The sequence below is a fragment of the Apodemus sylvaticus genome, chromosome 17 (genome assembly GCF_947179515.1).
Source record: "Apodemus sylvaticus chromosome 17, mApoSyl1.1, whole genome shotgun sequence".
NCBI classification, from domain to species: domain Eukaryota; kingdom Metazoa; phylum Chordata; class Mammalia; order Rodentia; family Muridae; genus Apodemus; species Apodemus sylvaticus.
The window spans coordinates 26613541-26640047 of record NC_067488.1 but is presented as its reverse complement, the minus strand read 5'-3'; the positions used below and the strand labels follow the sequence as shown (position 1 = coordinate 26640047).

The 26507-nt window shown below is 50.2% G+C and overlaps 1 protein-coding gene across 1 annotated transcript; it reads left to right on the top strand.

Annotated features, from left to right (window-relative positions):
- Window positions 1-1272: 1272 nt before the first annotated feature.
- C17H8orf76 (chromosome 17 C8orf76 homolog) lies at window positions 1273-15912 on the top strand. The gene is made up of 6 exons (XM_052161250.1): window positions 1273-1522; window positions 3684-3779; window positions 4645-4788; window positions 6765-7222; window positions 12247-12379; window positions 15617-15912. Exons 1-6 carry the CDS (start codon window positions 1406-1408, stop codon window positions 15812-15814), a joined length of 1146 nt encoding a protein of 381 aa, XP_052017210.1. The 5' UTR covers window positions 1273-1405; the 3' UTR covers window positions 15815-15912.
- Window positions 15913-26507: the final 10595 nt, after the last annotated feature.

Below are 26507 nucleotides of genomic sequence, written 5' to 3'. Positions count from 1 at the left end.
AGAGCTAGTGAGCCAAGGTCACAAAGCCAGACACATGTGGCTCTTGGAGTCCTTCAGTACTATGCTGACATAGTACTGGGCATAGACAGGGCATACTGGAATTAGGGAAAATATAAAAATAAAAATATAAATATAATATAAATAAAATATAATATAAAATATAAATATAAATATAAATATAAATATATCCCTTTTTAGGACACAATTTTTTCTTGGTGATATTATGGACGTTTCTTATACTTTTCTATAATATCTGAAATTTTCTTAATAAGAAGTATTGCGTTTCTGATGAGAAAAAAACAGGTATTAAAAATTGACTTCTCTGAATGAATCCCACAGTAGTTTCTTCCTGGAGTCTCCCTAAGTGGAATCTTCCAATGAAGCTATTGAACACGCAGCTAAGTTCCACATTTTGTGAGTCATGAGCAGTTTGAAACCCGGGGAGGTGGTTTAGGTTGCCCTGTACTAGAGTCTGTAGAGTAGAAAACAGAGCTGGAGCTGGAAGCAACTGGTGGAGAAGGAGCAAGTGTGAGTGAAAACAGAAAAGCTGTCTTACTAGCTCCGCTGTCGTATAACACAAGCCAGTGTTTTGTCCATGACCTTTTAAAGGTTTATTTACTTATATGTAAGTACACTGTAGCTCTCTTCAGACACTCCAGAAGAGGGAGTGAGATCTCATTAAGGATGGTTGTGAGCCACCATGTGGTTGCTGGGATTTGAACTCAGGACCTTTGAAAGAGCAGTCAGTGCTCTTAACCCCTGAGCCATCTCTCCATCCCTAAAACAAGTCTCAAAATTCTGCTAGTCTTGATCGAGCCTTTAAATTTCGATGTCTAGTTTTTTTATAAATGTGGGAATACTTCTGGTCTCCAGAGACGCTGGGCTTTTGAACAAGTTACCTGACTTCTTCAAGTCCAGTATCTCCGTTTACAAAACAGGAGTAACTGTGCTCTTCTCGAAGTTATTATTGGGAAAGAAAATGAAGAAATACAATGCAAAATAAAATGGGGAGAATACTGTCACTGGTTTAAAACTGGTATTTACCAAGTTAACCGGCTCCCCAGCGACCCCGACTTTTCGAGGTACTCAGGGGGAAAGTACTCTATCCAGCTCTCGACACAGAGAAGTCAAAAGCTTTGTTGGGAGGTTCAGGAAGCCTTAGAGTCAGGTAAGAATTTCTGTTCCATTACGAAATCCCCAGTTTGCGCGGCCGCTGAAAGACTACCACTCCCAGAATGCAACGCTCCGGCTGACAACCCACCGCTTCCGTGTGGGCCGCGCGCCGGTGCCGCTCTAGACACTACCTTGTCTCGGTGCCTGGCTGCTGTGTCGCGCTTTGGAGGTTGGGTGATGGGCGTCGCTCTAGGTGTCGCCTCGTTTCCAGGTCCAGTTGCACGCCCGCGCCATGGAGACCGGATGCTGGGTCCTGGGCGGCGAATTTGAGGACTCGGTGTTCGAGCAGAGGCCGGAGCGCCGGCCAGAGCCGCCCTCCCCCTACGGCGCCAAGCTCTGCGAGCCGCAGGTGAGACGGCTACCCTCCCTCGCGCCGCTCCGCTCCGGAGCCGGCCTGCGGCGAGGCCCACCACCGTCACTGTCGTCGCCCTGCAAGCAAGCACGGCGACCGGCGACCTCACTCTTCGAGCCTCGTGTTGTCTGGCTCCGTCCCCGACACCCAACCCACAAGTCCTGCAGAGGGCCCGCGCTAGTATCATATACCCCCCTCCCTGCCTCCAGCCCCGCCCAGGTGGACCACGGGAGCAGCCGTGCAGGCCTGCAGGGTGCCCAGAAGAATAAAATAGTTTCAAGCTAATTTTGTTTCATCATTTCCTAGTAATATAATGAGATATGTTATTGTTAAGTTGGGATGGCTAGTTATGTCACTAGATGGTTTCAGAGTCCCGAACCTAATGGTGGCTCGAATACCTTGTCTTGAGGGACAGGGTGTTTGAAGAATAGAACAAAGTTTTTCCTACTGTGATGACTCAGGAGAGACACTAATTTGGCAAGCTTGTGATGAGCCGTGATACTCAGTAAAGTGTATTTCTCAAAATACAGCCAAACCATTACAATGTTAACTGTACCGAGGCAACAGAATTTGGAGAGATTTTCTACAGCCTCAGCAGGTTTTATTGTAAAAGAGAGTAGGAGATGCTTCTTTGGGGCTGGAAAATCAGGCACGTAGGATGCTTTTCACCCTTTTTTTTTTTTTTTTTTTTATTCTTTCTTCGTAGCTATATCTCGATCTCACTTTATGTCCAGTGGGTTTAAATCAGAAGAGGGAAGTCTTCTTACAGATGTGTCTTCAGATCCTCCAAATCTTTGTCTGGGATGCACAGAAGCCTGACTCTAGTTAAGATTTCCTGTGCTCTGTGTGCCTTTGTAGCATTTTTACAGTAGGGCCATCACCACAATCACAGTTTTCCACGTCTTGTGCATAGTCCTGTCTATCAGTCCCTATTCAGTCTCAGTTGTTCTAAAAGAAAGCAGATAGCACTTTAAGAGTCACTGGACTGTGCTAGGTGACTGTCATTTCCAGAAACTTCACTGTGGTTGAAAATGCGTGCTTTTATTTTTTTTAAAAAAAAACAAATCTTATTGATATGTTTATACTTGTGATTATTACAATTTTTTTAAAAACCACATTCATTTATTTGTGTTTGTGTGTGTGTGGTGGTCAGGGGGACATACTGTGGGTGTTGATTCTTTCCATCCAACACATGGGGCCCAGAGATCAAATCAGGTTGTCCAACTTAGTGACAGGTGCCTTTTCCGGCGGAGCCATCTCACCGCTGACCCGTGTTCTCTCACCAGAGCCGAAAGGGTAGAAGGAGAGAAGCAGCCGGGCAGTTTATGCTCTTACTTCCACATGTGCACCATAGCAAGCATGGACCCACATACATATAGTATATATTAAAAATGTTTTTAAAAATCTGGGCCATCAGCCGGGCGGTGGCGGTGGTGCACGCCTGTAATCCCAGCACTCTGGGAGGCAGAGGCAGGCAGATTTCTGAGTTCGAGGCCAGCCTGGTCTACAGAGTGAGTTCCAGGACAGCCAAGGCTATACAGAGAAATCCTGTCTCAAAAAACCAAATCCAAAAAAAACCAAATAAATAAATAAATTAATTAATTAAATTAAAAAACATCTGGGCCCTCATGAAGATTGTCATTGGCGGCTCAGTGGGGGAAGTGTTTGGTGCCCAGCATAAGGACCTGAGTTCAGATTCCTAGCACTCACTCATGTAAAAACTAGGAAAGCCAACCAGCGCTGGAAGGCAGAGACAGGAGTACCTTGGGGCTTGTGGGTAGCCAGTCTAGCTGACTGGTAAGCGTCAGGTTCCCTGAGAGACCCTGTCTGGAGAAAACAAGATTAAGACTGATAGAGACAATTGATCTCTGTCCCTCACACCACACAGGCACACACACGTTTACTGCGCATGTAAACCCGTTTCATTTAGTCTGATGTGATCGTACAGGTCTGTAGTCTCAGCACTGGAGGGCGTATGATGACACACTTTTATAAAACAAAATATAGCCATTCCTTGTCTACTGCTTTGCCTTGAGTCATCCTGAAGAAGTATGTCCTTGACGTTTAGGTGGTTGCATTATGGGAAAGTGCTTTTGATCGTGAAGTGGAAAAGCATACCTTCAGTCTCCATCATAAATGCTGTCTTTTTGATTTCTAGTGGTTTTATGAAGAGACAGAAAGTAATGACGATATTGAAGTTCTCACTCTCAAGAAATTCAGAGGGGACCTGGCCTACAGAAGACAGGAATACGAGGTGGGGGTCAACACGTGTCAGACTCTGGGACTTCTGCTGGGCTCTTGTTTTATCAACAGTAGGACATGCAGAGAGCAGTGTGTGCCAGGTCGGCAGTGCGCTCTGCGGGATGGAGTTAGTCTGTGATGGGGCTGTAGATAACCTTAGACTCCTAGGTCTGGGCCTGTTCTACAGGCTCCATATTATGTTTTGTTTTTTCATAATCCTGACCAAAGTCTACTTAGAGGATCCCTGTAGGTCTGATTTCCCAGGTTTTATGTCCATTTACTTGTGAATTCACATGCCACAGGAACAAAATACCCCAGGATATGCAAGAAAAGGGGAGGATGAACAATTAGATGCCAGACTGCTTCATATACATGTCTCATTTCATCTTCGGGCAAATATTAATAAGGTATATAGCTGGGTCTGGTGCCCTATTTATTATACTTTAATCCCAACACTTGGGAGGTGGAGGCAGAGGTGGATGGATCTCGTGAGTTCAAGACCAGCCTAATTTAATCTACATAGCAAATTCACGGCTCTGGCTCTGGCTGTCTCGCACTCTCTCTCTCCCTTTCTCCCTCTCTCCACACATGCACCTCAAAGTCCCAGGAAAACCAGGACTCAAAGCCTGTTCTGTTTGCTTCTAGAATGTTCTCTGTCTAATACTGTGACACTTACCATAGTTGTAGACATTATGACCTGCAGCCATTCTGTCTACCTTTTAGAAAGACATCATAGTACTGGTTGAAACACGTGGGTCTCCTGTAGGTTATCACAGGGGTCAGTTTTGCTACCACTTTCTGCATAGGAAAAGCCATCTCCGCAGCGGATCCGTTCCTTGGTCTTCATGCCTTCCCTTCTTTCTTTTACTGATACCCAGAAAGCACTGCAGGAGTACTCCAGTATCTCCGAACAGTTGGCATCTACCAATTTTGCCATGAAAAGGGATGTCCAAGAAGGCCAGGCTCGGTGTCTGGCTCGCCTTGGGAGGCATGAGGAGGCGCTGGAGGTGGCAGCAGACCTGGTGAGTAGCTCCATTGCTTGTTCTCCTGCACTGCCCTGTACCAAGTCAGGAAAACAAACTTCCTGCTAGAAAGCAGGGATTGGTGGGCTGGGATTGCAGAAAGAAGCACTCAGCAGTGTAATGACTGAGACGAAAGCGAACAGCGCTAGATGTGATTATTTTCTTGGAATATTTTTTTTCTGTGCTAAAGATGTGAATTATTGCCTAGAAATCTTAATTTCAGAAGTTTTACTTTTATGAAGAATGTATACCCAGAGGGATAGAATTGAGTGATTTTGCTCTAGATTTCTCAAAGATGTATTTTAATTTTTAATAACGTGTATATCTGTGTGTGGGTCTCAGTGTGGGCATGGGCGTGGGAGTGCAGGTGCTGGAGGAGCCCAGAGACGCTGGATCTCCCTGCAGCTGCTGTGAGTTGCTGGTGTAGGTGTTGGGAAATCTGGGGCCTCTGCAAGGGCAACACATGCTCTTAATCACTGAGTCATCTCAGTCTCCATTGGTTTATTATTGCTGTACTGGGAAAATCCCTGAAACACATTTAAATGGATTTTAATGTCCAAAGAGGGACATACTAACTGTGCTGTTAAACCCTTGTTTATTAACTTAGCATACCAGTCAACTTTAGATCATTCATCATATTACCAGAGTCCCAGTCTGGAGGCCAGCACTCTGCTGCATGTCTGTAACCACAGCAGAGGGAATCTGGTAGGAGCTTCACAAGTCAAGGCCAGTCAGTCAAGGCTACATAATCCTGGCCCACCAAACATGTATATCGTGGTTTTGTTTTTGTTTTTTGTTTTTTGTTTTTGTTTTTTGTTTTTTGTTTTTGTTTTTTTAAAGCCGGAGAGGGGAGGGAATACGGTTTGTGTGTAGTGGGGCGGGATTACGGTCTGCATAGCACCTGCTTCACATAACATACACCTGCTTTCCCCGTACTTTTGAATAACAGTGCATTATAGATAGCAGCAGAAGAGGAGCTTCTAGGGATGATCCAGATGTGATCTTACTAGAAACAAAAGGCATAATTAAAACAATATCTTGACATGTTGTTTATTTATGTAGAGGGGTGGATGCATAGGGCAGGACAGTGTGGCGGGAAGAGGTGGAGGTCAGTGGACGTCGGTGGAGTCGATTTCTCCTGCCATCACGTGGGTCCCAGGGATGGAACCCAGGTCGTCGCCGGGCTTGGCAGCAAGCACCTTTACACAAGGAGCCACCTCCGCAAGGCGCGGCCCAACTTTAGAGGTCTCACTGCTCCAGAGCCAGGCCTCCGGCAGACAGGGCACGGCACTGTACTCGGAGCAGAATCCAGGGCTCTCGTAGACCTTGAGTGGTCTCTCTGCAAGGCTAAACCCTAAGCAATGGAAAGGGTAAAGCCAGGTGCGCAGGGTTCGAGGAGGAATGGAATTATCAGATAAGTGGCATGGGGCTTTAGTTCATGTTCTCCCACCTGGTGTAGAAATGTTCCGGGAACCCAGCAGGAACCCCTGCCACCGGGAACTGGGCCGAGTTCTGGGTCGTTCGGCCTCGGACACTCAGTTTAGGTCTGTGCAGGAATGTGACTTGGGCAGGCTGGGCTTTCCTTAGATTTCATATCAGGTTGAAGATAATTTCACTCTGCCATCTGCTCTCTGTAGACTAACTTGGAAAAAGTGAACCCTTTCCCTAACCCACAAGGTATCTGCCATATGGCAGGTTAGGCAAGAGGTGATGGCTCTCAGGGGGACATCAGAAGGGTTTTCTGATCAGAAGGAAACCCTGTACACATGTGCATGTGTGTGGCGGCCATAGCTTTCGTGAGGAGGACAACTCGCAGAATATGGTTGGAGACAGGAAGTCTGTGGAGGGATTACGTTCACTTGGCCCGTGCACCTCTTACACGTGCTTCCGGTTTATAATCTGTACAGCCTGGGCCTTTAGGCCTTGAGATGAAAACGTTTTGTAGTTCAAGGTTTCTTGCTTTCTTTTCTGCTCAGGAAAGCAAAGCCACCAACACAGACCATCTGACCACGGTGCTCCGCCTCCACCTGGCCATCTTTGCCAGCCTGCAGAGCTGGGAGAAGGCTATCCTCTGCCTGCAAAAGCTGATTTCTCTTCACCCTCTCAACCCTTGGAGCTGGTGCAAATTGGCAGAGGCATACCTGAATTCAGGGCCAGACCTGCCAGCATTGGGTGTGTCACCTCAGGGACAGAAGAGTTCTGGATCGAGTGACAAGGCCGTCAGTCCCTCCTTTGTATACTCGGGATCAGGCTCCCTTTGGTCTTCCCTCGCACCCTTGCCCGAGAACGCCCTGTCTTCTGTGGAAGCAAGTGGTTGTAATACTCAGAAGGCTGCGAAGGCTCCGAAGACTATGCAGAACTGTGTGGCAAGATGGAGGGAAGACGCGCAGATGGAGGCTCGGAGGAAAGCCTGCGCCTCTCTGCTGCGCGCCAGGTAAGCCGGGAGGGTGAGCGCCACACAGCCGGGCCTGGACAAGGCTGCTGCTTTTCTGTTAGTTCTTTAAGGGAGGAAAGATGTCTTTAAATCAAAATGTCAGGTTAGTATAGATGGTATGTAGGGACGGAGGAGCTCCATACATGGCTGGTGAGAATTGAGACCAGTGCAGCCACCCAGATATCAGAGTGCGGTTCGGAAAAACCCGAGTTGGGGCCTGGTGTGTACTCCTTCAATCCCAGCACTTGAGGCAGAAGCAGATAGACTCTGAGTTTGAGGCCAGCCTGGTCTACAGAGAGTTTCAAGACAGCCAGGGCTATGTAGAGAAACCCTGTCTCAAACACAAACACATTCCAGAACAAAAACCAAAAATCAAACTGCTGTATGGGCCAGCTGTGCACCCCTGGCTGTATGGGCCAGCTGTGCACTCCCGGGCACATGCCTTGAAGCAGCCTGAGCCTGCTTACCGCAGAGAGACTTGTATAGCCATGTTTATCACTGTTCTATTTACAGTGATTAAGAAATGGACACGAGGATTTCTAATGTCCTATTAATACTAGAACTCAGCCATCTGGGAAATGAATACTAAACCACAACAGGACATGAATGAATATTAAAACGTTGCATAATGCTGTTGGTAGAGGCCTGGAGTCTCAGCACTTGGGAACCTGAGGCAGGAGGCTCATGATCACTATGTAGACCAGGCTGGCCTCTGGTTCATAAAGATCCACCTGCCTCTACCTCCTGAGGGCTGGGATCAAAGGTGTGTGCCACTGTGCCTAGTGACATGTTACTTTTATTCACACGCCAGGCACTTGCTTAGTGTAAGGATCATAAAAATGATTTTAAAAAAATCATAAGTGAGACTAGTTCCCAGGGACTGGCACACAGCTGCTGAGGGCTGTGTTTTAGTGTGAACGATCACCATGGAGACCGACCAAAGGGAAGAAGCAGCCTTTGAGGGGGGTGCTTAGCGGCTGACCACCAAGCACTGGGTGCTCTGTCCACGCTCCTCCCTACTATTCCTTGTGATTCTGGGCTGCACATTGAGATCAGTTCATGGCCCAAAAGTCCTATGTCTGTGCAGCCATAGTTGTTTGTGCTGTCTTGCTCGCCCGTGTACAGTGGGTCAGGTGAGGAAGGTGTGCACTTGTGCTTGGTGATTGTCTTAGGGTTTCTATTCCTGCACAAACATCATGACCAAGAAGCAAGTTGGGGAGGAAAGGGTTTATTGAGCTTACACTTCCACATTGCTGTTCATCACAAAAGGAAGTCAGGACTGGAACTCAAGCAGGTCAGGAAGCAGGAGCTGATGCAGAGGCCATGGAGGGACATTTCTTACTGGCTTGCTTCCCCTGGCTTGCTCAGCCTGCTCTCTTATAGAGCCCAAGAGCACCAGCCCAAAGGTGGAACCACCCACAAGGGGCCCTCCCTTCTTGATCACTAATTGAGAAAATGCCCCACAGCTGGATCTCATGGAGGCACTTCCCCAACTGAAGCTCCTTTCTCTGTGATAACTTCAGCCTGTGTCAAGTTGACACACAAAACTAGCCAGTACAATTGACCCCTTGTCAACTTGACACACAAACACATCACTATTAAGCCTCAACCCTTACTTTCTTATTCATCCCCAAGATCTAAATTACTTTAAAAGTCCCACAGTCTTTACATATTAAAAGTTCAGTCACCTTAAAATGTCCAATATCTTTAAAATTCAAAGTCTTTTAAAAATTCAAAGTCTCTTAACTGTGGGCTCCACTAAAATACTTTCTTCCTTCAAGAGGGAAACATATCAGGGCACAGTCACAACCAAAAGCAAAACTCAAACTCCAATGGTTCAATGTCTGGGATCCAACTCACAATCTTCTGGGCTCCTCCAAGGGCTTGGGTCACTTCTCCAGCTCTGCCCTTTGTAGCACACAGCTTGTCTTCTAGGCACCAGCTGCCTGTGCTCCACTGCTGCTGCTGTTCTTGGTGGTCATCACATGGTACTGGCATCTCCAAAACGCTGCTATCTTCCACTGTAATTGGGCTTCACCAATAGCCTCTCATAGGCTCTCATCAGGGTAACAAACCTCTGCTCCTCTGCATGACCCCTTCAAGTCCTGGGCCATCAATTGCAACTGAGGCTGCATCTTCACCAATGGCCTTCTGTGGCCTCTCACTGTTCCAAGAGCCTCAGCTGCTCTTCATGACCCCTTCATGCCTTCAAAACCAGTACCATCTGGGTGACTCTTACACAGTACCAAGTCCAGCCACAGCACAAAATACAACTGTGGCTATCCCTGGAACACACTCTCTGTGCTCTCAGAAAACACTTCCAAGAAGATTTCATCTCAGTGATGCTGGTCTCTTCTTAATCTCCGCTAATTTCTTAACTCCAGCTAACCAGCATCAATAGTCCCAGTAACACAAAGGTTTGCTTTAGTGGTTCTGGTATCTTGTTACTCACAGCTGATTCTTCAGCCCCAGTTAACCAAAAACCACAGAATCTTCACAATCAAAAAATGGCCACTGTAAGAGTCTTTAATCTTCCCTCTGAAATTTCACAAGCCAGGCCTCCATCTTTTGCACTGTTCTTAACATTGTCTTCCAAGCTCCTACAGAACTTTCCACTGAGCTCTTAATATTCTAATGGCTTTTCTAGCTCAAAGTTCCAAAGTCCCTCCACAGTCCTCCCCAAAACATGGTCAGGTTGTCACAGGAATACCCCACTACACTGGTACCAATTTGTCTTAGGGTTTCTATTCCTGCACAAACATCATGACCAAGAAGCAAGTTGAGGAGGAAAAGGTTTATTGAGCTTACACTTCCACGTTGCAGTTCATCACTAAAGGAAGTCAGGACTGTAACTCAAGCAGGTCAGGAAGCAGGAGCTGATGCAGAGGCCATGGAGGGATGTTCCTTACTGTCTTGCTTCCCCTGGCTTGCTCAGCCTGCTCTCTTATAGAACCCAAGAGCACCAGCCCAAAGGTGGAACCACCCACAAGGGGCCCTCCCCCCTTGATTACTAATTGAGAAAATGCCCCACAGCTGGATCTCATGGAGGCACTTCCCCAACTGAAGCTCCTTTCTCTGTGATAACTCCTGCCTGTGTCAAGTTGACACACAAAACCAGCCAGTACAGTGATAGAGAAAGCTTGACTAAAAGGCATAGGAGCAGTCACATGGTCTGGCGGTGTCTTAGGTAGGGTTTCCATTGCTGTGAAAAGATATCATGACCTCAGCAACTCTTCTAAAGGCAACCGTCTACTCGGGGCCGGCTTCCAGTTTCAGAGGTTCAGTCCATTATCATCATGGCAGGGAGCATGGCAGCACGCAGGCAGACATGGTGCTGGAGATGAAGCTGCGAGGTTTGAGTTTTGGCAGGCAGCAGGAAGAGAGAGACACTGGGCCGGGCTTGGACTTCTGACATCTCAAAGCCCACCCCCAGTGACATAACTTCCTACAGTTCCTAAAGAGTAGGTCACAGCAAGGCCACAGGTCCCAGTCCTTTGAAATCATGCCTTCCCTGTGAGCCTGTGGGCCCATTCTCCCTCAGAGCACTCCAGGTGGCAGAAGCATTAGTGTGGGAGAAGTCCAGGGTTGCTGTGAGCCGTGGTTCCAGGGCAGGGGAATAGGAGGGCCAGGAGGGGACTAGGAGGAGTCTGATCTGATTCGGAAGGACTCTGAAAGATGGCTGGTGTCGAGCACCCGAGCCTGGACTGGTCTGATGGCCAGCCGTCTGGCCATGCACAAACTATGGAGTCTGAGCTCCAGGTTCCTTGTCTTGCTAGACTGAGGGATGGGGAAATGCCTGCAGGCTGACGGTGTGGAGTTGAAGTCATCTCAAGTTCCCAGAGGCTGCATGGTCTGTAGCACTGCAGTTGGTAAGCGTCAGTGAGAGCGCTTTCATCGGGCCTGGTTTCATTAGCTCGAGACTCTGCCGTTCTGCCTGCGGGTTGATGTGGAGGCAGTGGTCACTGTGTAGCCGAGGCTGGCCTGGAACCTTCGCTCTGTCTTCAGCCTTCCCAGGGCTGGGAATATGGCACATGCTGCTGCCCTGGCGGGTGTTGTCTTAAAGATTTGACTTTTCTTGAAGGCCCAGAGAATATTCAGACTTTGGAGTGTGGTCTGAGCTGTAGTTCAGAGGGGAAGGTGGGCTAGAAGCCATTGGAGCTGCGGAGAGCCGCGTGGAGAGGAGATGATGACGAGGGGCGGGACCTGGCCTGTGATAGCGCAGCACTAGTAAAGCAGAGAACGGTGTCATTGCAGTGTGGACTGGACGAGATCCGGTGAGCAGCTGAGTTATGGGGGGTGGGGGAGGAGGGAGAGGAAGGAAGAGGAGGAAGAGAAGGGAGGAGGAAAAAAAGGAGAGAAGAGGAGGAAGAGGAGGATGAGAGAAGAGGAGGAGGAGGGGGAGGAGGAGGGGGAGGAGGAGGGGGAGGGGACTCCCAAGTGTGCCCGGGTGGAGGGGTGGAGGGTGGAGGGGTGGAGTGGGCGCTGTTTGCTGAGGTGGAGCATGCCAACAGACAGGCAGGGCGGATTCAGGGTACAAGGAATGAATGACTTCAGCTTGACGGACTGATGCCTGTGGAACATCCACCCAGGGCTCTCACCCGGGAAGGAGAACGAGCTCAGAAGAACAGAAGAGTGAGTGAGTGGAGACACCAGGTTAGGATCACTGGGGACGTTCATATAAGGCAGCTGTGAAGCGGTTGTTTGAGGTTTGGTCCTGTTTTGGTACTCACAGCTAAGTACAGCTTGAGGCCCAGGCTCTGTGGAGACAGCAGATTCCAGCATCCGAGGAACAGACAGTGTAGCTGGGCTGGCTTTGAACTTCTCAGTGAGTCAGTTGTCTTTGCTTCCAACTACCTGTTATCTGTGTCAGCCCTCTGAGCCCTGGTCCTCTCTCAGTTGTAAAGGAAGGCAGCCTGTTCCGACTGGAACTGTAGGGCCTCGGGGACGACTCGGGGAGACCAGCAGGACTCAGTCCCGCAGCTCAGCCCTGTGGGAAGCCGCTCACTGGGACTCTGCTTCCTCAGGCTCCTGCTTCAGCTTGCCCAGTCTCAGCAAACATCATTCGCCTTGGAGAAGAACTTGAGGACTCAGCAGAAAATTTCAGGGAAGGTGAAGGAGTTCAACTTTAGGGAAGATACTCTGCAGCTGATGGAGGAGGTACGTAGCCCCTTGGATTTGTGTAGGGCCTGAAGGACCTCCGACCCCCTCCACTGTGTGCCTCTGGGTTTCCCAAGTCACCAGAGTGGTCCTCTGCCGTTCACCTGCCATACCCCTCCTTTTCTGTTCTTCGTGTTCATTAGCCTGCCCACATGAGCATCCCGAGAGGCAGGCCCGTCATCCGTGGTTCACGTGGAGTTCACCCAGGACTTGTCCATGAGGCAGCCAGTGTACCACGACTGTGTGTCATGACTGAAGTCAGCCTTGGTGCAATGGCAAGTGTCCACATGTGAGCGGAGCCTTGCAGCTTTGCCTCCCCTCTAACAGCCAGTGACGGGGAAGACAGGCAGGGAGGGAGCTGAGGCCTGGGGAGGCTGCCTGAGGTTAGGGCCAGGTAGCATAGGCCAGCCATGAGAAGTAATCTCTGAGTTTTGGGCCAGCCTGGTATACAGAGCTTGTTTCAGGACAGCTTGGGCTACACAGAGTTACTATTGCTGTAATGAAAGGCCATGACCGAGGCAAGGTAAGGTGGGAGGAAAGGGTTGTTTGCCTCCTACTTCCGTGTCTCTGATCATCACTGTAGGAAGTTGGGACAGGGACTCAAACAGGGCAGGAACCTGGAGGCAGGAGCTGGTGCGGAGGCCATGGGGGGAGCCGCTTACTGGACTGCTCCCCATGGCTCGCTCGGGCAGCCTGCTTATAACCTAGGACCACCAGCCCAGGCCGCAGCAGCCACAGTGGACTGGGCCCTCCCGCAGGAATCACTAATTAGGAAGATGCCCCACAGGCCTGCCTACAGTCAGCCCGATCTTATGGGGACATTTTCTAAATGGAGGTTCCCTCCTGTCACATGACTTTAGCTTGTGTCAAGTTGACAGAAAACCATCTAGTACAGAGAGATGTGAAAGTCACATTAGTACCAATTCAGTCATTATCACTTAAGTATTCCAAACATTAAAATTAAGATAGCACATATTTTCCACATTGCAATTCCATATTTAATCTTAGGTGCACACATGCTAAAGTCAGATATGTGGTACTGTCAGTGAGCTCCATGTTCTAATCCAGGGTATAGTACATGAACCGAGTCCCCCTTGTGCTACTGCACACACATCCTATGTTCTAATCCAGGGTATAGCACATGGGCCGAGTCCCCCCTGTGCTACTGCACACACATCCCATGTTCAGGGACCCTGAAACCCGCCCCCCCCCTTTTTTTTGTTTTTTTTCCAAGACAGGGTTTCTCTGTGTAGCCCTGGCTGTCTTGGAACTCAGACCAGGCTGGCCTTGAACTTAGAAATCCGCCTGCTTCCCAAGTGCTGGGATTAAAGGCGTGTGCCACCACCGCCCGGCGCCACCCCCACCCCCCTTTAATGTGTGTGGGTAAATGCTTGGTTGCAGGTCGGTGTGCACAGCATGCGTGTGGAGGTGAGGGAGAGAACGGTCTCCCGTTGACCTTGAGTCTGCTGTGTAGGCCAGGCTGGCTGGCTCGCTGGCTCTGAGCCTCCGGGGACCCACCTGTCTCCACCTCCCATCTTGTCATCACAGGGATCACGGGGCTTACCTCGATGCCATGCCTTGATGTGTGCCAGGAGTCCATAAGCACATAAGCGGGCATTTGTCTGTCTGACATCCCCTCAGCCACCTTTCCGCACTCTTTGCCCTGGCTGGCCTCAGAGAGAAAGCGCGGCCTTCCAAGTAGCTTCCTTCTCAGAGGATGACTTCTAGGGTTTTCTTCCATATTTAAAATACTAACTTTAAGACTAGGCATGGTTTCATATACCTTTAATACCATCCTAATACCATGTGTTAGGCAGAGACAGGTGGATCTCTGTGAGTTCAAGACCAGCCTGAGTTTGAAGCTAGCCAGGAGACATAGAGAGACCTTCCTCTAAATAAATACAAACCAATTCCCATCAAACCCGAGAAGCCAGCCCTTGACATGCCATTATGATGCTGCTGAAAGATGTCACACCGTTGACATGTGACATATCAGCTCTTGATTTTAGAGACACTGAAATACAACAACGAAGCACCCAGACCTGATGAATTAGTAAGATTTAATAAAAAGTTCAGCCTCTCATTGACTAATTTGGGGCTGGGGAGAGGTGGCTGGGCATGGGGGGTAACAGCTCTTAGCTGGGAGCACGAGCACGAGGACCTGAGTTCTCATCCCCAGCCTCCACAGAGAAGGCAGGCATGGTTGCAGTTGCCTGGAGCCCCATCCAGCTCTGGGGACAGAAGGTGGTGCTGGGAGCTTGCTGGCTGCCGGCCTAACCGAACAGCCATTTAAGGCTCAGCGAGAAGCCGTCTAAGGACGTCAGGCAGGATTTGGGTTTGGTATGCACAAGCAAGGGTGCACACGCCACACACATGTGCACACACACAAAACCTGTAGTCTGTGAAGAGGCATTCCTTGGTTGTCTTGTAGTTTTCATGGCCACATTAGTTGTCAAGGTTGGAGGGGCTGTAAATTAGTGTCTGGAGTCCCTCGTGCAGCATCCCTGCTGGCTGAGTGTAAATTCTCACGCTGTGAAAGCTTGTTAAAACCTCATTCTCCTCACTGCTGTTACTTATTGCCAAAGGACCACTTTCCGAGCTTACAGAAAGGCTTCCTGGAACTTAATTTTGAGCTGTCTCCATCAAATCCTGGGATTGAGTCTGTGTTCCTGCAGTCGTGGTTGTGACCAGCAGGGGGCAGAGTTGTGCCTTTAGGGGCATGCGCTATGGCCCTGAGAGACCATTGGCTGTGGAGGGTTGGAGTTTTTCAGGTCTGAGAGAGGTTGACATAGCAACCTGTTGCTTGCATCTTCACTGCCTTTGACTTCTTCAGGGGAACCTGGACAATATGGACTTGTGTCCCACATCATACCCTGACCGAGCTGTGCCCCTCCCTTTTCAGCCCTGGCCTCTCACCTAGAGGGAGAAGCCCACAGCTACTCGGTCATCAGAACAGTCTTTGGCCTAGAAAGGTTGATTCTCTGGAGCCCAAGCAGGACAGCTGCCACATTAGGACTCAGGATTCTCAGGGAGGATGAGACCAGAAACAAGGCAGGAAACAAGGCAGGTGGCGTCCCCGATGATGGGAAAGGGCTTCTCAGGTGGTACAGCATCTTCCCCCCCCCCCGGGGGGGGGGGGCTGCAGTGTGAACAGCCTCACTGTGATAAGTAATCTCTGTCTTCCACCTCTGTAACTGGGATAATGTTTTGTTTTTTCCTCTCCTCGTCCTGATACAGGCTATGGGGGAAGATATTGTCCCAGAAAAGATAAAAGAGGAGCTTCATTTGGAGGTGAAGTGTGTGGGCCCCGCAGCCCTGGCTGCCTCAGTGGTTGCATCCTCCAAAGAATTTGAAGACAAGTGGTTCAGAAAGATCAAAGACCATTTCCGTCCCTTGGGAAATCAGTTCCAGGTGGAGATTCAGATCATGACTTAGGAAACCACTGCCGGACCTGAATATCCTTGTTCACTTAGACAAAATCTGTGCAATCATGGGAAACTAAAATAAAGAGGAATTTTATATTGTTTCTAAAAATTTCTCTCCCAGGTAATTCCAGCCGTCGTCAGCTCTGTTGTGTGCTTTGTGTCTGGGTGCCCCCAGTACTGCCTTTGTAGGCCTCTGCCATGCCCGTAGGCGCCTCCGGAAGGCCAGTAAACAGGCTGTGCTAGGTTTTGCTGTTGCTGCTGTTGACATAGCAGCTTTAAACGTTGTTGGAGACTGATGGTTTCAGAGAGCAAGGCTCGGTCTCAGTGGCCAGGAAGCAGAGGGAGACAGAGAGGGCCTGGAGCAATACAGCCCTCAAGGACATGCCCGAAGGGACCCACTTCCGGCTAGACCACCACCTAACTGTCTCCAGGTCCTACCCTCCCGCCGGGCACCAGGCCTTCAACAGTCCTGGATAGCCAACAGGGAGGGCCTTTTGTGTTCAAGCCTCAGCGAAAGACTTTAAGATTTTCTGGTCCTTTGAAAACAGTTCCTATGTTGCAAGGATCTATTGCTCAAGTGCCTGTGTTAGGAATGACCAAGAATACTGGCATGTTAAGAGTACACCGTGTGTCGAGAACTGCAAACAGTCAGGCGCTATCCTCCTTCCTGGCTTGCCGAATGCCAGCAGAGACAGGGCACTCCCGAGCCAGAGGCCGGATTCCATCTCTCAAGGCCCAGCAAGCAGGCTGAGCCCGCGCATGTTCGCGATGACTGCTTTTGTCTGCAGGTCCTCCGGAGGCTGGCTGCACACGTGGGCACACACGGATGCAGCGCGTCACACTGCATGTGCATCACCACCGCCTGCCGCGTACACGCACCAGCTTGCCCTACAGGAGAGGAAGGAGCCCTGGGTGTAGGAAGTCCAGGCTGCTAGAATGATGTGTGTGCCTGCCTCTCACACGCCTGCTCCTGCTGGGCAGACAGCCCAGAAGATGTCTGGAACAAGCATCAAAAGACACAGGAGCCAGAGGCAGCCCACATCTCCGTCTCCTTAAGCCACATATACCACAGCCTCTAACGCTGTCTGCTTGGACAGAGGGCCATCTTCTTACTCAGGGGTCATCTAGGACAGGATTGTTCTTTTCTAGTGGAAGTAATAAACCTCAGCCTGTTGTTTTTCACTTAGACCCTCATGGAGAGATAATTCTACTCCTTGGCAAGGGATGCAGCCCCCAGGATTTCTCTTCCATCCTTCTACAGGCGAGGGGCTGACTGTGCTGAGTGATTCCTCAGGGAATTGGTTGGTTTGACCAGCAAGTGCAATTTTAGTTTCTCAGCAGTTACCAGGCGCTGCGGCTTTGGAATCCGTCCTCGATCCGTCCCGTTCAGTCAGCCATCACTTGCTACCCACTGTACGATTCTAAGGAGACGTGGGCTGGAGTCTGTCACCTAGCAGTGGGTCACTCTCAGGGACATAAGCTAACATAGCATTCCATGCCCCTCACAGTGGAGCTGCCGCCATCTGGAACTCATTTCCACATTTCTTTCCCTTAGCCTTTCTACGGACCCCGTCCCCCATCCTTATCAGATAACTAATTCACAGGTCCCTGCTAAATGTTGGCTTTTTAATAATGCGGGTGTTTCTGATTTTTCCTAAACGCTAACATGCCCGCCTCTCTCCTCTCTTTCTGAGGCGGATCCCCTTTGCCCTGTATACCTGGGTTTCCTGGAAAGGCTCCTGTTCTCCCCCAGCCCCGGGCTCCAGCTCCGCCCTTGCTCCTTGTGGACTTCCATGCTCCATGCCTTCAGTTCTCTGCTCTCCCTCCCGACGCCCCACCCACACCCGACGGCGCCCCACCCACACCTGACAGCCTGCTGGCTGATTTCCTCAACATCTTGCCTACAGCTCATTCCCACCTCAACTTCCGGTCGGTGAAGTGTTGATTGTGAGAACCAGGATCATTGACGTCCAAAGCCTCAGCTGTCACTGAGGGTGGGAGGGGCATCGGGAAGGATGCGGCACCTGCATTTCATCACCGGAGTTCCCCCCATCATTTCCAGCACAGATAGGGAAGATATGGGCAATGACTCTGCTGGAGAGGAGGCTTCCTCCCCCCGCCCGCCCCCGCTGTGTGTTCACACATCTCCACCCAAAGAGTGAATCACCGGAGGCGGGCTTATGGTGACACAGGTGTGGCTGTCTGCTCTCCAGCAAGGCTGGGACGCTGGATTGGTTACTTCTCTTGTGGTAACAGAGTACCCAATCTAAAGACGGAAGGGTTTATTTTGGCGCACAGTTTGAGAGCACAGTCCATTGTGGCAGTGAAGACTACCTGCTAGCTGGAGTTGAGGTGGCTTAGCTGGTCGTGTTGCACCTGCAGTCAGGAAGCAGAGGGAGAAGAACGAGCGCGTGCGTCTGTGTGTGTGTGTGTGTGTGTGTGTGTGTGTGTGTGTGCGCGTGCGTGCGTGTGTGCGCGTGCGCGCTGGGACCTCAGGTCATGGGTGGTGCAGGACACATTGACCATGAGTTTCAGTTTCACTTCTCTGTAGCAGCCCTCTCAGGCACCCCCAGGAGTTTGTCTCCTAGCCTAGGTGATTCCAGAGCCTGTTTCCTTGGCAAGGGTGATAAGCTGTCACCGACCTTTTGTACTCATAGTTGCCTTCACTTCAGCCCTTCCTTCCAAGCAGGAGGTCCTATTGGTTATTTGAGCTGGTAAACGTCTTCTGTCTTTCACACTCTTTTTTTTTTTTATTATTATTATTATTTTGAGACACAGGGTTTCTCTGTGTAGCCCTGGCTGTCCTGGAACTCACTCTGTAGACCAGGCTAGCCTCGAACTCAGAGATCCGCCTGCCTCTGCCTCCCAAGTGCTGGGATTAGAGGTGTGTGCCACCACCGCCCCGGCTCTTAAATTCTTCTACTTCTACAAACTTGACATTGGAGCTAGGATCTTACCAAGGTCATTGTCAAAGTGCCCAGAAGGCCGCGAAGACCTACCTGGCGGCCTCTTGGCTCACTGTGTCCCAGCCCACACTGATCCTCTAGGTACGCTCTCTTATTTATCTCCCTGGGCTCTTCAAGCCCCGAGCTCCAACCCCAAGCCCTCTCTCTGCCCACCCTCTGCCTCTCCTGGGAACATTCTCCCCTGTGACCCTACACGTAGCCCTTGTTTCCTTTCTAAAGATCCTCAAAGGTCACTGTCACTACATATGCCAAGTCCCTGTTCAAATGTTGCCGTGCCCTGTGCTTTTCCCGGTGCCTGTGCGAGCATTAGCGATGCTCTGACGCCCCAGCCATCTCTTGTTTGCCGGTTATGGTGGAGTCCAGCTTCCCCACTGCCGCCCTTCTAAAGGGTCAGTCCCTGGAGAAGGCTACTTGAGGTACAGAGCGCTTGTAATTCAGAAGCCAGTTCCTGCAGAACCAAGTCACTAGTGTCACAGATGTCTCCAACACCTGTGCAGCGGGACATTTTATAAAAGACGAGCTTCGCTTTGGGGACACCGTGGGTCACACACACGTCTAGCAAATGAACACAAGCTAGTGTTTACAGAGGGATGGTTTTAAACAGGAGCCTTCTCAGAAACATGTCCTCTCAGAAAGTAGTTTATTTGCACCCAGCTTTCTAGGGCTTCGGGGCTTGATAGGAAAGCAAGCGTACCAGCAAGGAAGCCAAGACGGAACACAAAACCCCACGAAGCTCTGCTGCTGCGGGGTCGCACACCCATCAAATCAGGGGCAGCCTTGCGAGCATACGACTGCTCCTCCCTCCTTGATTCTGTCTTCTGGCTGAATGAGTCCTAGGTTAGTGTTTTGGACCCAACAAATCTAATGGGAATGTCTTGAGCGGACCAAATGACAGGCCAGCGAATGGCGGCTCCATTCCATCTTGCCAAATTGTCACTTGGAAAGTCGCAGGAGCTGGGGGCCGGGCTGGAGGGGAGAATGGGGAATTGAAGGGTCGGGGTGGGTAGAAGATACTCTGTGTTGCCCGTATTTCCTCCTCAACGGTACTGGGTGGCCTCGTCCCCTGAGGCTTTGGTACAGTATTGGTGCTGCCTCCTGTTTGAAAAAGCAGACCAGGCTCTTTCTCAGACCCATGTCCACCGCCTGGCAGGGTCTTCCTGCCTAATACGCGGGCGTGGCGGGCTTCTCACTTTTACACCTCGACACCTCAGCTCCGTCTCCCTGCCCTTCTCCCTCAGGCTAAGAGAGCTCGGGGAACATAGCGTGGGAGGTCTGGGATCTGGGTGCCAACAGGCTAGTTTTTTGAGTCAGGAATCTGTCACTGTCTCCTGGAGATTGAACACATTCTCCAGGCCCTCTAGAGCAGCAGTTAAGCCTGGTCTCCCAGCCCAGCCCTGCCGACTACCCATTGCAGAATGTGAAATAGAACATTCAGGAAGGAGATGGTTTCCTACGTGTGTCTCTATGTTCCTCTGACAGCGGGGACTCCCAGAATGGCACTCCGGGCTCTGCCTCTTGGCAGACATGTTCCTGACCCACACGAGGAAAACATGATTCATGTTTAGAACAGCCCTGGGTCTTTTCCTTTAGCTTCAGGGCTGCTATGTATTTGAGGAATAGCTGTGAGAAGTAACCCTTTCACTGCTGGTGGATATACATTGTGCTTTGGTTTTGGATAGTGCTTTGCTCTAAGGCCTAAGCTGACCTGGAACTTGTTATATAACCCAGGCTGGCAAACCTGATCTTTCTGCCATAGCTTTGCTAGGACTGGGATCATGTTATATTATATTATTTCATGTTATAGACAGATGCTACCATGTAGAGTGAGACACGTTTAAAATAAGGGAATGCGATGTCAAACGGCCTGGCTAAGGTGACTCAGCTCTCAGCTGTCCCTGTGCAGGGCTGGAGGGGGACAGGAGCCACTTCTCCAGGTTTGGAGGGTGGGGAGCGGGAGCCAAGTGGCAAAGGTAAGAGAAGCACCTTGGGGGTGGGTGGATAAGCCAGACGACCTCTGGCACCTGAATCTCCACAAAAGGCCAGTTTGTCAGAGACTCAGTGGTCTGCCCTACATTCCCATGGTAAGGAAGGCCCTAACCCCTAGTACCTTAGAATGTGACTATTTAGAAGCAAGACCTTCAAATCCACAGTATTAAAATCTCTATTAGTCACGAGTCTCCATATAAACAGAACCCAGAAGAGAGAGGGGAAGGGGTAGAGATGGAGAGAAAGAGACAAAAAGAACGAATGGTGGATAAAAACACCAGATCACGTGGTAATGGAGACTGGCAAGTCCCAAGATCTTCAGGATGCTTCTCCAAGAGCTAACAGTGTAGTTTCTGGATGTAGGCCACAGGCCCAAGGCCAGAGAACTGTTTTAGATCAGGTTAAAAAAAGAAAGAATTAGTGCTTCAAGTTGAAGGCCACCAGACCAGAGCAATCCCTTCCTGACTGGTGAGGATGAATCTTTTTATTGTGTTTGGCTTCAGCTGACTAGATGGGGCCCACCCACGTTAAGAAGGGACGCCTGCTTTTTCAAGTCTAGCAGTTGATTGCAGCCAGAGACACCCAGAGATTCCCAGTTATCTGGGCATCCCACAGTCTAGTCATGTCAACACAGAAAATTAACCGTTTAAGATCACCCCTCCCCCTTGGCTCCCACTTCCTGCTCCTTAAACTCCCATGACAGTTTCCATTCCCACTGGTGTGCTTGGAAGGGCATTCAGGGACATGCATGTTGAAGTAATCTTGTGGGTTCTTTTTCATTTTCTTTTCCCATTTTCTTTTTCTGTCGTTGTGAATGACAGAATTCCTATAAAAACTTTAAGAGAGAAAGACTGTATTTTGGATTTTAGAGGTTACAGTGTATAGCGGGCTGGTGGTGTTTCTGTGAGGTAAACTATCACAGTGGAAGGGTATGATAGAGCAGTCTTATGGCAGTCAGGAAGGGAGGCGGGGCAAGGAATTCCTTCAAAGACACGCCCCTATGTTAGTTACTTTTCTACAGCTGTGATAAGAAACCATGAGCAAGCTAACGTACAGAAGAAAGTTTATTTGGCTTATGCTTCCAGATGACAGACAGAAAAGAGGAGGAGCAGACTCTGAAACAGGCTGAAGGCTCACATCTTAAGCTGCACGCAGACAGAAAGCAGAGAGCATGCTGGGAATGGTACAAGGTTCTCCTGGTGCGGTGCTTCCTTCCGCGAGGTCAATCACTGGTTGATCACAGCCCTCAAGGAGCCACTCGTGTGAGGGAAAGCCCTCACAGGGACACCCCAGAGGTGTGCTTTACCAGTGTCCTCTGTGACTTTCAGTCCAAGTTAAGGATCTCCACATGTGGGGTAGGGCAGGAAAGCAAAGAAGAGAGGCCACCAGAGAACTGACTCAGGCAGTAGCTTGATCTGTGACTTCAGAACTGAAAGAATATAAATCGTTGGCTGTTGAAGCGCCCTGTGCATGGTATTTGTGGCACAGTGGTTCTAGGCCTGTCCTGTCCCCTGAGAGGACTTTCTCACACACCCTTTGCTCCTCACCTGCTCATTTTGCTTGGGATGTCGCACCTCCCCTGCCTCCAAAGTTTGCCTAGCTCCTTTCTCTGCACCCCTGCGAAGCCAAGGGAGAGGTCTGGACAGTGCAGCTCAGGGAAGCAGGAGACTCGATCTCACCTATTTCAGTGGGGATGTCTAGAAGTCTGTTTTCAAGCCAGGGCCACTAGGGTAGAAGGCAGACACTCCCTCTCCCATCTTGGGGAAGACATGAAGGGCTGCCCCTCAGCCCTGTGCGCACATGGACCCACTGTCCTGTGGCTGTCTCCTCAGGACTTCCGACCAGCACGCTCTGAAGCATTGCCCAGCCACTTCCCCAGCTCTGCAGAGGAAGGACGGCTCAGCGCTCCTAGAAGAACCAACCACATCTGCCTTGGAATGCATTGAGCACCAGGGAAGAGGGGTTGCGTCTCTGCTGTTAGCTCAAGTGTCTGCAATGTTTACATTCCTAATGACAGTTTTTTTGACACACAGACACTCTTGAGGAGGAAGCTGAGAAAGTGACTGGCAGTTTCTCTGTGTCCAACAGTTTCTTGGATCGAGTCCAGAAAAACGAAGCGTTTGAAGAAGCCACTTTGACACTTGGATGACAGGCCAGCAGGGCAAGCCACCCAAAGGTGGGCGCTCCTTTGCTTGTCCTTTGGTTATGACAGCCATCTGCCCTGGGGAACGAAGCTTCTCAGGAGCACTCAGCTGAGGAGCCGGGATAACTCGCGTGTACTAAGCAGGGCATTGCTACTCGACTGTGGGGCCTGTAGAGACGCTCTGGTCTCTGGTCTCTTAGAGTGCAGACAGAGCAATATGCAGTGTTGTGTGCAAACCAGTGACTGCAAGGGGCCACTCCAAGGGGGGAGAGAGAGGGGGGGGAAGAGGGAGAGAGGGAGAGAAGGAGAGAGGGAGAGAGGGAGGGGGAGAGAGGGAGAGAAGGAGAGAGAGAGGGGGGAGAAAGGGGAGAGGAGGAAAGGGGGAGGGGGGAGAGGGGGAGAGAGGGAGAGGGGAAAAGAGGGAGAGGAAGGGAGGGGAGAGGAGGAGAGGGGGAGGGGGAGAGGGGGAGAGAGGGAGAGGGGGAGAGAGGGAGGGAGGGGGAGAGAGAGAGGGAGATTCTAGAAGTATATGGTCATTAGCAGTCACCACATCCAGGCACTGTGGACCTTCTCTTGGTTAAGTGCCCCCTTCTCTTGGACCCTCTATATCACAACCATCCTGCCATTTTCTTCAGGCCTTTCTGGTGGCCTTCATGGGCAGGTCCTTCCTACCAGCTCCGGCTCCTCAGAGCAGAGAGACACGCCCACTGAGGGTGTTCAGATGCTCTTGCTGCTCCTTACTCTGTGGCAGTGACTGTCACTGAAGGACTGCTCCAGCCAGCGGGCCCCGTGAGGGAAAGCCTTGGGTAATTATAACTACAAGTGGAACTAAAACCAGCATGAGAACGATAGGGATGGGGGATGGAGGATGGGTGTGTGAGCCTCTGTACTCCGTACTATACAAATGCATTGACATTCCATATTGTAGAATGGTGCACACACATACTATTAATCCCTGAGTGTGTGCACACTGTGAATGCCCCGCGTGTTCTGAGTTAACTGGCTTCTGGAGGAGTCCAGACGGGGTTGATAGCAGCAGACATTGTTCGTATTCAGAACTCCAAGAGTGTGGCATAGGGGGTGTCTTAGTCAGGGTTTCTATTCCTGCACAAACATCATGACCAAGAAGCAAGTTGGGGAGGAAAGGGTCTATTGAGCTTACACTTCCATGTTACAGTTCTTCACTAAAGGAAGTCAGGACTGGAACTCAAGCAGGTCAGGAAGCAGGAGCTGATGCAGAGACCATGGAAGGATGTTAGTTACTGTCTTGCTTCCCCTGGCTTGCTCAGCCTGCTCTTTTATAGAACCCAAGAGCACCAGCCCAAAGGCAGTACCACCCACAAGGGGCTCTCCCCCCTTGATCACTAATTGAGAAAATGCCCCACAGCTGGATCTCATGGAGGCACTTCCCCAACTGAAGCTCCCTTCTCTGTGATAACTCCAGCCTGTGTCAGGTTGACACACAAAACCAGCCAGTACAGGGGGTAATGAGAAGGATTTGGGCACAAGCCTCAGAAATGTGTCTGAGAAAATCCCAGTGCCAGGGGTGGGTACTTCCCTAGAAGCTATTGGCCAGAGAGTCCCAGAGCCTCCCTGAAGCATACATAGGTTTAGTGCCGCTGCTCACAGCAACTAGATGGTAAGAGACTCAAGACTCAACAGAGCCTGAATCGGATTTCCCTCCATCCTCTGCCGGGTGCGGAAAACTTGGCTGGGCTATGGTGGGTGTTGGGTTTCCAGAAGAAGCTCAGGTCACCCTGAAAGGACGTCACTATGAAGCCAGTGGGTTTTAGGGGTCACATCAGTCAGGTTAAGCCGAAGCAGGGTGTGAAGGGGAAACTCTCCGCAGCCCAGCGGCCGAGATGATAGATGTTCTCCTTCACACTGTATTTCCATGGCAGGCAGGGGGTGGGGGTGGGGGTGGGGGTGGGGGTGGGAATGCGGTGAACTGTGACTGCTGCCCAAGTGTGGCTGGCAGAGGAGGGCTTCAACCTGCAGGATCCTTCCAGTTGCCAACCACAGGGTGTGCCTGGGGGCGAGCCTTTCACGCTGCTAACAGGAGCAGTGCTCCCCCACCTCCCAGCCAGCAGGCTGTCCCCAAACTATGAGGGCTCGAGAGCATATAAATCATAGATACATATATATGTTGGCTTAAACATACATATATTGGCTTTTTGAGACAAGAGTTTCTCTGTGTAGCCCTGGCTGTCCTGCAACTCACTCTGTAGACCAGGCTGGCCTCAACTCAGAGATCCACCTGCCTCTGCCTCCTGAGTGTTGGAATTAAAGGTATTTACCACCACTGCCCATTTTTGATAGCTTAGGATAGTGACAGGGCCCAGGGAAGCGACTGGCTGGGAGAGGCCAGGAACTGGCTGGCTCTTCCTGCTCCAGGGTTGAGCTCTTTTGGGCATACATAGGCTACCTTAGAATGGAGACTTTGGCAGCTTTTGTTACCCTGGGAGCTTTCTCTGTTTTCAACTTTCTCAGCCTACTATAAAATCCAGTTTAGAACTCAGCCAGCCCTGATAATTCCACCTTCATCTGGGTGTCACAGGGTAACAGCTCTGGATGCCTGGGAAGGTGGCTCAGAGAATAGGAGAACTTGCTGCCAATCCTGAAGGCCTGTCTTTGATCTCAGGGCTCCACATGGTCGAAGAAGAGACCTGAAAGCCAGACACATGTTGTCCTTTGACCTCCACACAGGCACTATAGCACGCACACATACACAATACATATGTTGTTGTTGTTGTTTTTTTAATCAGGATCCAAATATGAGTGTTTTTGTTGTTGTTGCTTTTGTTTTTGTTTTTTTAAACTATGGAAGAAAGAGAGAGGAAAGTGAAGGGGAAATGGAACAGAATTTAAAAGAAGCAAATGGAAGCCGGGATGTCCTTACCTTTGCCAGGAAAGTTGGATAAACAAGAACAGAGGGGTGGATGGGTCGGACACCCAGGGTGCCTGGCTATCAGAAATGGTTGGGGGCTGGAGAGATGGCTCAGCAGTTAAGAGCACTGATTGCTCTTTCAAAGGTCCTGAGTTCAAGTCCCAGCAACCACATGGTGGCTCACAACCATCCGTAATGGGATCTGATGCCCTCTTCTGGTGTCTGAAAACAGTTACAGTGTACTCACATATAACAATAAACTAAAAACAAAAACAAAAAACAAGCCGGGCGGTGGTGGCACACGCCTTTCATCCCATCACTTGGGAGGCAGAAGCAGGCGAATTTCTGAGTTTGAGGCCAACCTGGTCTACAGAGTGAGTTGCAGTACAGCCAGGGCTACACAGAGAAACCCTGTCTTGGAAACAAACAAACAAACAAACAAACAATAAACTAATCTTTAAAAAAAATTAAAAAAAGAAAACAGCACAGAAGGAAGGGCTCTACTCCTCCGTGCTCCTTGGCTTTCCTAAGTAAAGCCCAAGCTTTTGTTGTGATGGGTTATAGCTAGCAGGAAGTGTGACGTGTGTGTGTGTGTGTGTGTGTGTGTGTGTGTGTGTGTGTGTGTGTGTGTGTCCCAGGTTCTAGGCAACTGTCTTCTTTTGCCTGGACTAGCCTGGAGCGTATCTGCCCTCCTCCAGTGATCCCAGCAGAGGAGTAGCTG